Source organism: Etheostoma cragini, chromosome 19 (genome assembly GCF_013103735.1).
Source record: "Etheostoma cragini isolate CJK2018 chromosome 19, CSU_Ecrag_1.0, whole genome shotgun sequence".
NCBI classification, from domain to species: Eukaryota; Metazoa; Chordata; class Actinopteri; order Perciformes; family Percidae; genus Etheostoma; species Etheostoma cragini.
The window spans coordinates 3,467,143-3,483,970 of NC_048425.1; the positions used below are offsets into that span (position 1 = coordinate 3,467,143).

Below are 16,828 nucleotides of genomic sequence, written 5' to 3' on the forward strand. Positions count from 1 at the left end.
GCTGAAATCAGACGGTGGGTTTGGAATAAACTGAAATGACCACTGGAGACTGAAAACGATCTTGGTTTTTAAAAACCAGCCCCAGAAAGGGGAACAACTGGCCAATTTCGGATGTTGGAGCTATAAGTGGTCACTCGCTCCAAGTACTTCGTGGTTGAACGGTTGGTTTAAAGTCAAACCTTGCATCCTGCTTGCAAAGTCGGAGATTTTATTGAAAATTCAAATAGCTTGTGGAACTTAGGTAGATTGCGGCACTTGTACGATTCGATACAGCTTTGTCATGGCTGAAATTATTTTTGATTCCCTGGATAGCTCTTGTAAAAGAGGACATAGACATACAGTAGAAAACTACATAAGATGCATAATGCCAAAAGAGATAGATGAAAAATTACCACAAATAACATTAACACCCAACTAAGGAAACAAAGCATACATGTATAACAACAAGGTCTTGGAGACTTTTAACCCTGAATAAATATAGCATTGGATTAATGTTGCTGGTTTAGCAATAGTATAGGTTGATGTATAAAAGAGTTTTTGAAGTTTTGAAATTTTTTTGTGTCAGTGATAATACCAGCGTTGGGTTACATCTGTTACCACAAATGATTGGAATCTCTTGGCGGGGGTTGGTGCAGCCCTTTATCTGAATGTTTGACACTCCTGTGAACTTATACCTATAAGAAACCTTCTTGCTTGACACTGAGCAAAGCCATTTGCTTTGGACTAAGTGTATGTCCAGTTCAGCAGTTCTGTTTTGTTGTTTTTCGTATGGTTTTGCCATGCGGAGACCTCAGAGGGGCTCCCTTTATACTTTTTAAATGAAAGGTTGGTGGTTTGATGCCACAGCGATAACCCCATGCGTTGAGTTCTTTTTTTTTAATGTCTGCTGCTGACGGCGTCCAATATTTTTAACGGTAACAGATGTGCTTGCTGGATGGGCTACAAGGCTGTAATAAGACAATGTACAGACGAAAAGGAAAACATATACATATCAAGTCCTACAAGTCTGTCCACTATAACATTCAAACAGTTCCCATTTTAAATTAAATGAGGAATCCAGGTGCATTGTTTGCTTTCATGCTCCATTATGTGTTTGTTTTGGAGAGAGGAAGAACACAGAATGTGAAAATATAGTTATGTAACTGGCTGCTATTATTATCATTGTTAGGATGATTATTATTATTCGTGGTCTGTCACTCAGTGGGCTCTCGTTTTTTGAAAAGGTTAGGAAATAGTTAAACGGTTGTTGGCAAAATTAGACAATTCGATTTTCTTTTTTTAAATCCCATCTCATTATATGAACATTAAATCCACACTTTGACGCAATTTTCTCAAAGCACATTCATTTTATAAAGCTCAGTGCTGAAAGCATAGTGTGCCTAATGCTGATTAAGCTATAAATGGAGCATATTAACTATTTATATATTGAATTCACAGTGTATGTTTTGTTAGTTAAACAATCATTCTAAGATGTTGGTTTTCAACACACGCACACGCATACACAAGCACACACACCATTTCATGACATGACATATGTTGAACCAGGACAAGAAAAGCTGGATTAAACTTAAATTTAAAACTACATGAAAATTAATTTTATATAAATTGAAAAATATCTTAGATCAGCACTACTACAGTATTATTAATTATGTATAGTATGTTGCATAGTGATGACTTTTCTAATGAATGTCTACTTAAAGGAATATAGACCTGTAGTAGATGTTTTAATTCCAGTTTTTCACCACCGGAGGCCAAAAGAAGCCATAATTACCTAATGCTCCTTTAAATCCTGAGAGACAATGAATTTAAGTGCAGAGGGGCCATCCAGGTAGAATGGAGTTTTTATCACAATGTTATCACCAGTATTATGGATTTTGTGCTCTGTTGACAGCGTTTAACGACCAATTCACATCACACCATTCCAACAAAAATATAATCTGAATTTTCAGATTTGCATCGCAGACAGTACGAAAATACCTCTGCACAAGTGTGTGTGTCAGTGTGTGTGTGTGTGTATGTGTGTGTGTGGGGGGGGCTATCTACTGCCCTATCTGTCTCCTAATGAGAGTGCAATGAGTTTGTTCAGCATTCCACTGGTGGGGTGATGAACCAGGTTAAATGCACTGTGCAGACATATCCTGCAGCCACAATGAACAGTATTTCTTGGATCAACAAGAGACACTTTTCTCAGTCTTTCTCAGTCCCTTATTTAAAAGAGTTTGCTGTTTGTGTATCTATCTATCAAGGTAAGCTGACTTTAGTGTGAAGATTTAGTAAATAAAACTGAACTTTGTACTGAAACATTTTTTAACAAATTACAAAATTAAGCGTGAAAGATCATTGTGGACTTTGGATATAATAGTTTGACTCAGCGACAACTGAGTGTAATTGAGTTCTATTACATTTTAATAGAATTTATATCAATAAAATTTAGGGATGCAACAACAGCACAGAGAAAGAAAAAGCTGAAACAATAAATTGATTAATTGACTTGTTTATTGACAAAAAAGTGGTTTTTAAAATTCACTAGTCGCAGACTCTCAGAAATAAATATTTGATGAATTTTGTAGTCTTGAACATAGTTGACTTTTGGACTAATAATCAGACAAAGCACACGATTTAAAGAAAATGTGATCTTATTTTTTTTAGCTATTAATTGACATTTTATAGACTATATTATAAATCCAGAACATAACTGGTAGCCGTAAAAAAGACACAGAATGTAAAACAGAGAAGACAAGGATTAAATCTGAAAAAAGTGCTAGCTTGCCAAGCAGAAAGAATCAGAAAACAACCACCTCAAATAACCTTATCACCACTCAAGTAAATGGCAGGGTGGAGTAAACACACCCACTTCCCTTCAGCAGGAACATGTGCTGAGCAACAGATTGAAGCCTTCCTTCATTCCTTTAATTCCTTTAAATGTCTCCCACAGACGTATCCTGCCCGGCAACAGGAAGCGACCAAGCTCAACAGGAAGTACAGCCTGACTGAGAGGTGAGCCACTTCCTTTAGCAACCACACAGTCCAAACACATACGCATTCATATGAACAAGTGTCTTATATATTTCTTTCAGACATAGCTGGCACACACTTGCTCCATCTCTGATTGTCTCTAAGTGAGTCTCCGGAGACATTAGGTGGGGTCGGCCCATTGTGCACTGACGCGGCGGAAAACCCACTCAGTCATGCTTGGCAGTGATTTGACTATAATGAGCTCTTAAGTTTGCAGAGCAATCATCCATGCTTTAAATGTGCCCATAATGATATGTGGTTGGATGGTGATTCCTGCATGTTAGGATGTAAAGGGGGAATTTAGAACATGCATGGCTGTTAACATTCAGAGAGTGTGGAATGCAAAAAGGAAACATTTGCCGTAATTAACCACTTTCTCCGGTTGTTTTTGTTTCATAACGTGGAAATTTCCCTGCAAAAAACTCACATCCTCCAGTGCCCTAAAACCTAGCTTTTTTGCAGTGTTTTTCAGCCAAATTTAGAGCAGTTTTAATTAGTTTTCATGATAATTTTGTGGTTTTTTTCTCTGCTCTTCTCTTTAGTTTGAAGTCACATTTTTCAAGACACCATTTATGGTATAAATGTATCATAATAAGTAACTGTTGACAGTTGTGAGATTGATTGCAATTGTTGCCAAATAAATTCAATCTAATTGGATCAAACCAATCCTACACAGTCCCAAGAAGACGGATCAGCCGAGAAGGCAAACAGACGTATTTCCCTTAATGTCAAATTATCACTAAATAAGAAACATCTTGATATTTTAAGTATTTACAGTAACCACTCAAAACTCATAAAAACTGCTTTATGAGGTCTGTGGTCTTACGCTTGGAAAAAAAACATGAGGAATGAACTGTTCCTTTAATGTGCTAGAGTAAACTTTTTGTGGCACTTTCACGCCTTCTTTAATGTGCCCTCTTTTACTCAGTATTTGTTTGTTGACAACATATATTTTTTTATCGTCCGGCACCATAATGTCCACATCACAGGGACTACTCCAGCTGGAGACGGGAGTCCAGGCCTCCAGAGAGCATTAATCAGCATCATCAGCACCCTCAGGGTCGATCGGGCCACAGACAGGCTGACGGCAGAGACGATGATGCTCGTAACGGGTACGCGTTCGCTCCCCCGCCGGCTCCTCTCTCACTCCGAGGACGCGCCATGTCCGAAAACGACCTCCGCTTCGACAGTAGGCACCGCTGGTCGCCGTCGATTTCTGCGACGACCAGCCAGACACTCAGTGAGGTGGAGGAATGGGCGGGCGGAGTCAAGGGAGGAGAAGCTGCCAACACCGCCCAGCCAAACAGGAGGAAGACGCCACCTCCACCGAGACCGCCGCCCCCAAAATGGGAGCAGTTTCACCGCAGGCGCGCGTCTCACCACACCCTCTTCTCCTCCTCTTCTTCTCCTCACTCTGTCCCTCCCTCCTTTGACACCGCAGAGGGACACTATTCAACTAACTCCTCTTCATGCGTCCCTCCGCTCGACACGTCCAGGCAGAGGTCCTACAGTCTTCCTCCAGAGAGGCCAGAAGTGTCGGAGGGCTGCCCGCGGTGCAGCTGCAGCCAGACCCAAGAGCACCGATATCCTCACGCCTCATCCAATCACAATCAACCACAAATCCAGGAACACCCCTTCACCCACGCTCCATCCAATCAGAACCAGGTTCCGTTTCAGGATCGGTCTTTTGCTGTTACTCCGCCAAGTCCTATGTTCTCCAGGAGGGCGTTCAGACCGGTGGCTCCGCCCCAGAAAGAGTGGGACGTGAGAGGCACGTATGGACAGCAGGAGAGGGTGGAGGTTTTATCAACTTTTCCTCCATCTCCACCGCCACCTACAGAAAACAGCACGAGCAGGTGAGCTCGGCAGAAAATTCCAAGATTGATAGTTATATTGTAATATAATGGGCCTGGACATGGTTCAGGTTTATAGAGTTACTCAACCCACCACATCTACACTCTACGGAAGAGATTATAGTGTGTTAGTCCTGTTTTGTTAGCCATGCTAGAGACCTGAAAGTTCAATTTTCAGATTGTTATACTAGTAAAATATACAACAATCTCCTACAACAATGGACCTCAAAAAATCCTAAACATCTGTGGGGGAAAAAGGTTTTTGAAAATGGACTCGTCACCCATTTTGTAAGTATTGTTTAGTATCTGAAAAGCTTAGTTTTTCTGTTGCACCTGTTACCACACCCTGCAATGATGTTACGGTGTACCAACCCCGCCTTGCAGTTCACTTTTACATCCCCGCAGCAGTTGAACCAGGTCAACAAAAACAACATTTTTAGCAGGTGTTAACTTTACTCTGTCAAGTAATTTCACTTAGTTTCTTGACTTGAAAAAGTGACCCAAAATGTAATGTTTCCAATGTTTTCTAACGGACCCAAAATAGGAATTATTTATAAATTCATACATCTAAAAGTCACTAAAAATGTCCAAAATGTCCAATCATTTTTATATTTGCGTCATTAAAGCATATCCGTGTCTTTGCAGTTTATCTGAGATGATCGTGAACTCCGACCAGAGCAGAGTAACAGTGAAACCCCAAAAACCGCAGTCCAACGTGAGACCAGGAGCCGAGTGGGAGCGAGCCCCATCTCCCAGAATTCATAGCGACTCAACGCATCCACCTGTCTTAGAAAATGGAGGCGTTGGCAGGGTTCTACCTGAGTCCTACTTCTCCGTAGATTACGAGCAGCAGCAGCTTCGTATGAGCAGAGGCTTTCAGAGCATCGAGCCCCAGAAGCTCCCCGAACCAGGAACCGAATCAGAGACGACCCTCAGCCCAAGTCCTGCTCACAGCCTGGACGCAGACCTGGACATCCCCATGGAAACAGACATCGATGACTTCCAGGAGGATGACGGACTTCCAGCGGTTGACGAGCCGATCACCAGCGAGCTCCCTTGCTTTGCGCTGCCAGTTACGGTCTTGGAGACGGACATCGACACCTTAGCAAATTCTACCGAGGCCTCGCCGTCGGGCAGGACAAGGGCAGAGAGCGGCTCCGTGGAGGAGGAGCTGGAGGCCGGGGAGAGCAGCAGAGAGCGGCTGAGCCTGGAGGAGCTCTTCCCCCACAGCAGTGAGGGAGAGTCGGGCAGGGAGAGCTGGAGAGGGGCCTACCAAACCACAGAGCATAGCACCGACAGCTTGGACAGGTAACGAGAGAGAGTCGTGTGTGTGTGTGTGTGTGTGTGTGTGTGTGTGTGAATGACACAGACCATTTGATTTGTACAAGACCTCATTTTTCTCGTCACTAAGCTTACTCCATGTTTCCCACAATCTTTCCAGAGCACCTTACTGCGTGCAGCCAGGTTTCTTTTCTTTTCCTCCCCGTTACTTTTACAAATGGTGTGTTTTGGCAAACACAAGTGCCAGATGGGTAATTGTTGCCACATTTAACAGAAAGTCCTAGAGAGTTTAGATAATGGAATAACTATAGGAAATGGAATTCAAACAACTTTTCTTACATTTTCATCAAAATTTGGTGAACCATATAAAAAATGTGGTTTTATGTTATCTACAAAGGTCTGGGCGATATGTTTGAGATTAATACCACATATTACATATCACACATTCGTAAGAAGGTTTCCCAATATACATACAGTATGTCCTTGTATAGCAAATGTATCAAAAATCCCATTCAACGCTCTAAAGATTATTACTGGCCTGCTGAAAATTGCAAATATTATACAGGACTTACAGTTGAAGTTAAAGGCGTTTTAATTAAGTTCCAGTTGATGAGTGAAATGGGGAAACTACTCTTTGACAAATAATATAACAAACTCTCCGAGGCTCAGTTGTTCTTGCCTGAATATATGTGTGTCACAACACATATTTGATCAGGGAAGCTTTTGGCACAGCGGGCCTGGACAGAGATATCCCCAAAACTTAAATGAACAATACAACTACTCTGCCTTATACTGTGCACCGCAGGTCAAACAGACTCAAGCATCATCACGCCACCTTAGAGACCATTTCAGTCTGGACATCTCCAAATCTTAACCCTGAGATACTCGGAGCCTCCTCACATAAAATATGCCAAATGTGGAGGACTGGGGCCTTTCAAAATATAATAAAAAACCAAGACTATGCAGAAACCAAACATACATTTCTTCATAGTTTTTCTTCTATTAAATCACTTTTCTACCACAATGTTATTGATAGTGGAAGTGACAGAAGTCTTTCAATGTGGAAAAACAACCATTTTAAATCTTATGAGGTTACAGTGAACTCTGTGTGAAAAGTAATGTCATGAAGTAATATTTAAATATATACACAATACATAAAAAAGCTCAGATACAAAAGTAACAAAGCACATATAAATTAAATTAAGTTTGGATTGTGTTCGTATGAAGACAACATTAAATAAATATTCTCGACTATTCCCTTTTGTCTTAGGTTGATTTGAATGATTTCATATTCTTTGTAATTGTATAGTTTCACAAATATGTTTGTTTCTCTGCCATTAGCAACCGTTAGCATGGCCTTTCGTTTCTCGTGTCATCTGCAGCGTAAACTCTTACAGTTTCCACTTCTGTTTGCTTGTGTAGTCTTGAAATGTTTTCCATATGCCGCTTTGTTTTTCTTTTGCCTCACTTCTCCCACATAATTGATTGCACTTCTTATGTACTTTATCTAATCACTGTATTTTACGACTGGGCGCCCGTTCTCTCGCTTTGCCTCTGCAAAAATAAAATGATCTCTTCCTCCCCTCAGGCGCTCTGGTGCGAGCTCCAGCTGTTCGTCCTATTACAGCACGTCGACAGCCAAAGCGCAACTGCTGTCGCAGATGAAGGACTTCACTGATAACAGAGACAGGGACGAGGACGACGAGCTGACCTACAAGGTAACCCCTGCAGCTACCGCCTCGCCACCGAAACTGCTAGTGTTGTACAATCAGTATTATTTTTTTTATTATTTTCCCAGCCAAAGTTAACATGATGATAGTCTCGGAAAAAAAACATTCTCTGGTTTATTGGCATATCTTTAAAACTAGTGGGTAGTTTCTGTCTCCCCATGAGGAATTCTAAGTAATGAAATTTCCCCACTGTGGGATAAATTAAGTTTTTCTTATCTTATCTTAAAGACAACAGCTCTCTTAGTACATCCACATGAAACAAGGCTTCCGTAATGGCGCACCGCATGCACCACTCCTGCACACAGTTGCTAGTAGCCAAGGAGGTCTCGGAGGATTAAAAAAACATGATGGACTCTTCAGGAGAGGTCATTATCTTCACTTGACTCTCTGCACGCAAAAGTCACAGGACGACACAATCATCTGAACTTAGTCACATTGAGAAACACCGAGAGAGTTGTGTGAAGCCGATAGTCTTAATTTGTTTTGTTGCAAGTGATTCGGCAATGGCTGGAATGTAACGGGTGTACAAAGCGTTAAACCAATCACAATTGTCTTGGGCGGTGCTAAGGTATCTCTTCAAAAGCCTCAGGAAGGAACTTGTTTTGGTGGAACATGTTTATATTCAAAAGTTGTTTTAGTCGTGTAACAGAAGACTCCAATTGGACAGATACTCTAGCTAGCTGTCTGGATTTACCCTGCAGAGATCTGAGGTGCAGTTATCCATATCATCAGAAATCCACAGGAGGTTAGAACTCCTACACAATTAAAGAGTGAAATCCGGCGGCACCAGAGCAATCCCGGAAAGTGTAACGTCGTAGATATACAGTAGACGATGATGCAGCAAAGTTTGTTTCCATTTTAAGGTGTTTAAACCAATTCTCCGTCCATCGTGCAGAAACAGTTGATGGAGAGCCTCCGCAAGAAGCTGGGAGTGCTGAGAGAAGCTCAGAGAGGACTGCAGGAGGACATCAGAGCCAACGCACAGCTGGGAGAGGAGGTGGGGAGAAACATCCATCCTCTTATTCTTCCAGTCGTCTCTCTTCCGGCTTTTACTTGTGACCTTGTACCGCCCAAAACTGGATGTGGTGAAAGTGAAGGTGGAACTGTGATGCACTCACTTAGGGATTCCACTAACATCTCGTATTTCTAAGAATTGGCTTAACTTTTTTTGATTTATTGTTTAATCTAAAGAATACCCATCCCCCAAAATATCCAATTTACAATGATATAAAAACAATATACATACATACATTATACACAAAATAATAATAGGATAAAATACAGGAACAAATATTTGAATATAAACAAGTTGGGAATACAAAAAATGTGCAACTGCTTAACTAGTAATGATAAATATGTAGATAAACCTAATGTGCAAGTTGCACTTAGTGCAGTACTGTGATGTCTGAGTCTTATCTAGCACCCAGTGATGAAGTGAAAAATATTTTCTCGAAGCCCTACTTGACATATTTAAAATGCTACTTTTGTCCAACCAACAGAAAAAAAGTACCTAAAGATAGATCACGGAAGACTGAGACAACCGGCACATATTCCCATTTTAGAAGCTTGTATCTGTGAACTTTTCGTATTTTTTGCTGAAAAAGTGACGTCAACAAACTTTGTTGCCGATAAATCTTTTGTCAGAGAATCTCTTTAGCAGTAATCCTCCTTCATTCCTAAACTTCATCACTCAGTCACACTCATTAAATCTTATTTATTTGCATCGTTATTTATCATTGCACATTAATTTGCACATCTGAGGTTTTGCTACTGAGGTACCCGAAATATCTGCATGGCCTTTCAGACGTTGATTAAAATGCATTCACTCACAGTTTTACTATCTTATGCACCAAATCAAACTGCATTTTTTTTTACACTGAAGGACAGAAAACAAAGAAAGACACCCAATGTTAAAAGACTCGGGTATTTATCTGCGTCCCCAGGTGGAGAGCATGGTGGTGGCGGTGTGTAAGCCCAACGAGGTGGACAAGTTCCGCATGTTCATCGGCGACCTGGACAAGGTGGTAAGCCTGCTGCTGTCGCTGTCCGGCCGGCTGCTGAGAGTGGAGACCACGCTGGAGACACTGGACCCCGAGACGGAGCACCACGAGAGGGTGAGGAGAGGAGGAGGAAGGGCAGTGGGGGGTAATTTGATCCAGTTAAACACAGCTTGTAAATGCCCCCCAAAATGGGCGTTTAATTAATAGTATACTCAAACCTGTGGGGCAGCAGGACATCTTTAACGTGCTACAGAAGTAACACAAGTATCACAAGTGAGCTTTAGATGCAAAAAGTTGTTTGTTTTGTAACTAGTTTGTACATTCGGTCCTATTTTTTTTAAAAGAAAATTGTGCTAAATTGTATCTTTTAAAGGAATCGAGCTATGCATTGACGGAAAGGATGGTAAAAAATGTGTGCACAAATGACATGTTCGTCCACTGAGAGACACTCCCATTGACAAGTGAATTAGGCTCGTTCGAGATGAACTGCGCCTCGGCTGTAAAGTGGACGAGAGCAGCAGGCGAGGGCGGTGACAAACATACTCGGTCACGTCGGACAGTTTCCAGCCGCTTCCAGCAGCCTTCAGGCTGAACAGGAAGTTATAGAAACACTGACATCCTGTTAGGTCTGATTTATTAAATTGTTATCAGACCCATATATCAGCTTGTACACAGTCTCCAGTTGTTTTTATGGAGACAGAGTAGCTGTTAAAATGCTCTACATGCGATCTGTTGCTGATGTTTATAAACAATTGCATATGATCCATAATCTGAACAGATTTAGTCTCTCTGACTTATACACGTCACCATCAGCCACACGACATGTGCTCTGTACAGAATAAGCCTGCCGATTAAAAGCCCTCCAATTATAAAAAAAAAAAAAAACTCATGTTGAGTCAATTCTGAACCAGTCAGCTGTTAGATCAGCGGAGAGTCAGGTTTTTCCCAACATGCCCTGGGTCCGCAACTGCGCCGCCTGCATCTCAAACCCACGGCCGCCTTGACCTCGTGAGATTGTTGGCCGTGTGTGCATGACGTCAGAGCAAGTGGGGATCAAGTCAGACACAAACCTAACCGGCATACATCGGGCGGTGGTCGCCGGTCGATTCTGCTCAGACCTGGCTCCTCTGGGACGGGTCTATTGACAATTACCCCACACCTGGGGACACCAAACGGGAAGAGTTTGCACACAATTTGAACGTTGATCTGTCCGTGAATCTGGGCGGCAGAGTTTCTGAAGGAGGGTGGGGGGGGTATTTGTTTGGCAGTTGAGTTCAAATATCAAATATCAACAATCTTACTGCACTTTTAAACAGAGAAAATACTACCCAGGTGTCTTTTTGGATCTTTGCCCTCTAGCTCCCCCTGCTGGAGAAGAAGCGTCAGCTCCTGAGGCAGCTGTCTGAGGCTCAGGACCTGAAGGACCACGTCGACCGCCGGGAGCAGGCCGTCAGCCGGGTGCTGGCCCGCTGCTTCTCCCCCGAGCAGCACAGAGACTACAGGTACAACACACTACACCTCAGCAGCATAACACATGCCAAATCCAGGCTATGAGTATGTGACTGCCAGCTTTTTGACAGACCAGCATTTCATTGTCACGTTTTGGCTCTAGTATGTTAAAGAAACCGGGAAGGCTTGTACAGAAATATTACCACAAAGACATTAACAAACAAGAAAATGTTTTATTGGCCATGACATTTTGAATATTTCAAAGAAATGGACTCAAAGGGTTTGCTGGTTTAGGTCAAATTAACAAGAACCTAAATTATCAAAGCTGCTGAAAGTCTGAATATTAGGTGGCTTATCTTTGTTGCCATTAAAACAAACATTGTTAGGAACTTAGTGTGGTAAGCTGATAGTGTAGAACCGACAGGAAAACATTAAACATAGCACATAACGAAAACAAAATGTCACAACATGCCATAAATATAAAGGATAAGATTAAAATAAAATAATTTAAAGTGCTATTTAAGAGTCAAATAGTTACATGTTTCATTAATCAATATTAAAAAAATGTTTATGTCTGATTTTTTTGTTTTTTCTCCCTCGTAGCCACTTTGTGAAGATGAAGGCGGCGCTGCTGGTGGAGCAGAGGCAGCTGGAGGACAAGACCAGGCTGGGAGAGGAGCAGCTGAGGGGGCTGAGGGAGAGCCTGGGGTTGGGGCTGGGAATCGGAATGGGAATGTCGATGGGATACGGACATTATTGAAAGGAAAAAACGAAAAAAAAAAAAAACTAAAGAGATGAAGAAGCAGGGGCCTGTCACACTAAGTCAGTTTCAAGACAACAAGTGAAGGAGCAGAGAGGATCGAGACCTGTTTAGGACTTAAAAGAGGTAGCGAACACAAACATTGCTCTGCCGAGTCTCTTAAAGGAATAGTTTGACATTCATTTTGCAAAAAGATCACCACCACTGTCATGTCTGCCAGCACCTCAGAAAATCACCGTTATATACATGTTACATCATGTTTTACGGGCCAGACTAGTTCTTAGCCGGGTTCTTAGTGCAGTCTTTATGCTAAGCTAACCGTCTCCCAGCTGTTAGCTTCATATTTAACAATCCAAATTGTCAAACTCTTGCTTAAAGGATTAGCTCACATGTAGATTCACAAGTTGCAGGATCAAACCAACCCACCTACAGCAAAAGAAAAGAGCGGACTTTAGTGCTACAACATACCTCACAGAAACAATTAATTAGAGACTTCAGACATTTTAAAATACAACAAATACACTAGAGACGGATGGACAACTTGTCCCCAGAACTGTGATTAGAGGGCAGAGGGCATGTTGATGGTTAGAGAGGATTAGTGGATTTGGACACAGAAACACCAGTTTGTGAACATAGATGGCAAAGAAAAGGATGTTTTGCACTTCTAAAAAAATGAATAAATAAAAACGTATACCCTCTTATTCCCATGAAGTGCCTGAAACATGTAGTGTAAAACTGTACTAATGACACTACTCTTCTTCTAACACTACGTTGCCAAAGACATTTTCTCTTGATGAATGTGTCATTGACACGCTGCTTTTGTTGTTGTTTTGTTTTTTATTTTATTTAAATCTCCTGGTTCAGAGAACCGAGACTTTTGTTTTTGGGTGCTACACGCTGAGAAACTGTGTTTCCGTTAACAACACTACAGTCAATATTGTGAGATGCAGCATTATTAACTGCAGTCTCGCTTTGTATTCACCTTTGTTCGCTGGCTGACACCTGCATTCAGCAATACGTATACTGTATTATCTACCATACTCAACATATCACTTTGTATTCCCATTACTGTAACATGTTTTACTGTGTGGCGTTTGACACTCCACCGACTTGTTATATTGTCACTAAATAGCTGTTATGTACAGAAGACACTTGTGTTTATAATGTATACGATGTGTAAATAGTGATTTGGTTTTGGAATGACTGGAATCGGTTGGAGAAAAAAAAAAAGTTGTGAAAGAGAACGAGAAGACCGGGAAGAGTCAACGCTTACTGTATATTTTGACGGGGAAAAGTTTGGTTTGTCTCAATACAAGAGTTGCAGTTTTTTGTTGTTAGCTTGAAAAGTTTTTTGCAGCTAACTCATCTGCTCGTCCCAGTTGAATGTTATTCATGCATTTAATATTCACTGGAGACTGTAGTTTAAAGAACGCTTACTGACTTTTTTTATGTTGAGTTAGATGAAACGGTGAATACCACTCTCAGCAGCTGGCAAAATCTTCCAATTTTGGCCTGTCGTAACCTTTGTCACCTAAAGTCATGAAACACAGGAGAAAAAACAATTTAAACCAGACTTAAATGGGTCGCTAGAACGATTATTTCCTTCCCACTGGCTCCGTACAATACACATACAGAAACTCAATCTTGTTTTCTCAATTTTTGAACTGAATTTGTGCTTTAACCTGCCTTGACTTATCGTGATTTGCAACGTTTCCAAAGAAAGTCTCCCGAACTTTAACCGCTATCCTAAACCTTGGACCGGACAAGTCTCAGAACTGCCTGTCTGAGGAAATCAAACAAAGAAATAAACTGCAGCTCAAATAGAGATGGGGGTGGATTTGAATGAGGGAATGTGTATATTTTGGCTGGTAAAAGGTGGACTTGCTGATGTAAAATAAAAAATACACTTTATCATTTTCTGCTTTATCAGTTCCACTGGTTGATGAAGCAAATCTGCAGCTTGAAGTTGATTAGAAGTTAGTTTTACACTTGGGATTTTCCTCTTTTCCGTCAGGCGATTCCTGCTGTTTTAATACCAAAAACCCTGAGCTTTCGTGGCCACGTATACCGGTTCTGTTTGTACATATGATGTGTATTCTTGTATTATAACAGTCATTTTCTAACTGGAAACTTCTTGACTTGACAAGAGAGGAACGAGCGTTGCTTGTTGAGAGAATATTTCTTCTGTTCATGTCATTTTTTTGTGTTGATTGTAAAATGCAATACAAATTGTGTAACTGCAAAAACACTCACTTGAGGAGAAAAATGTACCATAAATAATAATAATAGTATTTTAAACTAGCTTCACGTCTCTTGTTGTGATTTACATCCTCCTGGGGAACCGTTCCTTGAATGCGGTGGAACGGTTAAGTAAATATGGCCGAGGTTGACGGGTAAGTGGAGTGGCGGAGCTGCAGAGAAGAGCTCAATAAAACATGTTGGGGGTCCTGCGGTGTGGGGGACCGAGCAGCTGGGGGCCAGAGACCCTTTCAAAGCAACCAACTGCTATAACCCGGCCACCCAAGGTCCAATAGTTTAAAGGTGCAGTGTGTAATTTTTAGTTGTTCATTGTCAAACTATGTGTTGCCTGTTCACAAACTTGCCCTTTTCATGAATATTTATCGCCCCAATCAATTCCAAGTATTCCTATTAGCTTGAAATTTGACATTTGCGTGAACTGGGGTAGACGCTCCGTATTCATGCGCCATCTTTAAATACGTTAGCTGGTAAGGGACATAGAGGACGCACTGCTTCGCCTTTGCGTTTTCGCTGTCACATGATTGACTCACAGGTGTTGCTGATGGGAATCAGTGCTTCCCAGCCCCGGCAAGTTTGAAGAAAGAAACGCAGCTAACATCAACAGTTTGTACGACTCACCAAATCTTTACATAACATTTCACAATTAATAAAAATGAAGCGAACGGACGTGATCGCCGGAGGTAAAGCTGGATGAAGACGTGGATGACATCTTTGCTTTTTTTGAAACGTGAAGGCTTCCGTAGCTGTAATACGTACTTTAAACTGCGTGGCGCCAGAGAGCTGATTGCGACATACGATCTCAACACTAGATGGGAGAAATTCCCACAAATTAGACATTTGACATTCAATTTAAACTGAGTTATGGAGATGGTAAATAAAACTTATGACTTAGAATTAAGTCCATCCATCCATCTTCATCCGCTTATCTGGTATCGGGTCGGGGGGGGGGGGGCAGCAGCTCCAGCAGGGGACCCCAAACTTCCCTTTCCCAAGCCACATCAACCAGCTCCGACTGGGGGATCCCGAGGAGTTAAAATGAAATATAAAAAATATAAATCATGTTTTACTTAGTGTGACATTACATTTTTTGCAATTTGAGAAATTGTTCCTTTTCACTTACCATTTATATTTTCATTACTTATACCTTTTCATCTGTTTTAAGTTATTTTCTTGGCCAAAATGTGCTTCCCTAATGTGTGATGCCGGTAAGAGATGATTCATTAATTGTTGGAAGGAACCTAGGGAGCTGAAAATACATATTACTTCATTAATTGGCATTTTTAAGAACCACGGGAAATTGTAAAGGCCTGTTTTGCGTGAGAAATGTTTTTTTCTTTTCTTTTTTACATCTCATCTTGAAATAATCTCTCAACCTCCTGAGGGGACGCACGGGGCGGCGTGATAATGTTGTTTTAGACAGGGACATGTGGGTCTGGCAACTGAGTGGTACTTTTAATGGTACCTAGAGCCGGAGCCATTAATAAAAACTTAAAACTAGATGAGAGAACAGTGTTTCAGTTGGTCATGTTTGGCCTCACAGAGACAGGGAGAGTTAGGGATCCCTGCTCTGTGGGGATCATAAATAAAACAGCTGCCGTAGAAGTGAAGAATCTGTGTTTTGGGGGAAGCAAGGGGGTGCATTCTTCTACCTGACCCAGTTTAAAAAACAGAGGACTAATGGGAATGTAAGGAGAGCTGTAAAAAAAGAAAAAGAAGATGAATGAGTGGGAGGTGTGCAGAGAGAAACAAGGCATCATGGTAAGTAACGAAGGAAAAGCGGTTGCAATGATTTATCAGAGCTCTAGACATAAACCAGGGTGACATAAGTGTCTGCACACACATTCCCTTCAAACTTTAGTGGGGCAGATAAGGGGGGAAATCGTTCACAAGTGGATTCAAGCACCATATTTGGTGTGGTTATCCTTCTGGATAACAACAGTTACATTTAGAGATGCACAGAGGTTAGAGATGCACAATAGTGGCCCAACATTGCAGTATTGTATATATAGTATAGTATATATAGTAGGCTATAGTATATATAGTATAGTATAGCTCAGATGTGTTTCATTAGATTTCTGCTCAAGTTTACAATTTTGTGCATATTCAAAATATAACTCCTCCCATCTGTTGTCCGAGATTTGGAGAGTTGTAATGTAGTCTGCTGTGCATGTATGCATGGATCTCATTCAGACCGTCTGACACACACAGAGGCCCATTCGGGTCCCTGACTGAGTTTAGAGGAGGCTGTACGCTGCTCTTTATCGGAGGTCTACGCACGGATGCAACGCGTCCCAGCCCACAGCAGAGCGGGTCCACTAACATGAACTGAAGTTACTACACTAGCAGCTAGGCTGCTCACCTCTATCTTTACAGAGAGAGAGGACACGAAGCGACGGACGGTCTGTGATACTCAGAGCACATCCTTGAAGCCGGGGAAGTGCACCTGGGATGGCTCGTGAAAAAAAGGTTCTCATTTTGCGA

At 41.6% G+C, this 16,828-nt stretch overlaps 1 protein-coding gene across 3 annotated transcripts in view; it reads left to right on the plus strand.

Annotated features, from left to right (window-relative positions):
• shroom4 (shroom family member 4) overlaps positions 1-12,161 on the plus strand; it is a 63,243-nt gene extending 51,082 nt beyond the window's left edge. For all 3 annotated transcript variants that reach the window (XM_034857024.1, XM_034857025.1, XM_034857026.1), the window contains 8 exons: positions 2,936-2,997; positions 4,005-4,871; positions 5,514-6,176; positions 7,738-7,867; positions 8,775-8,876; positions 9,823-9,993; positions 11,239-11,381; positions 11,932-12,161. In XM_034857024.1, coding sequence (XP_034712915.1) covers positions 2,936-2,997; positions 4,005-4,871; positions 5,514-6,176; positions 7,738-7,867; positions 8,775-8,876; positions 9,823-9,993; positions 11,239-11,381; positions 11,932-12,088 — 2,295 coding nt within the window. In that variant the 3' untranslated portion in view covers positions 12,089-12,161. The remainder of the gene's footprint in view (positions 1-2,935; positions 2,998-4,004; positions 4,872-5,513; positions 6,177-7,737; positions 7,868-8,774; positions 8,877-9,822; positions 9,994-11,238; positions 11,382-11,931) is intronic.
• The last annotated feature ends 4,667 nt before the right edge of the window (positions 12,162-16,828 follow it).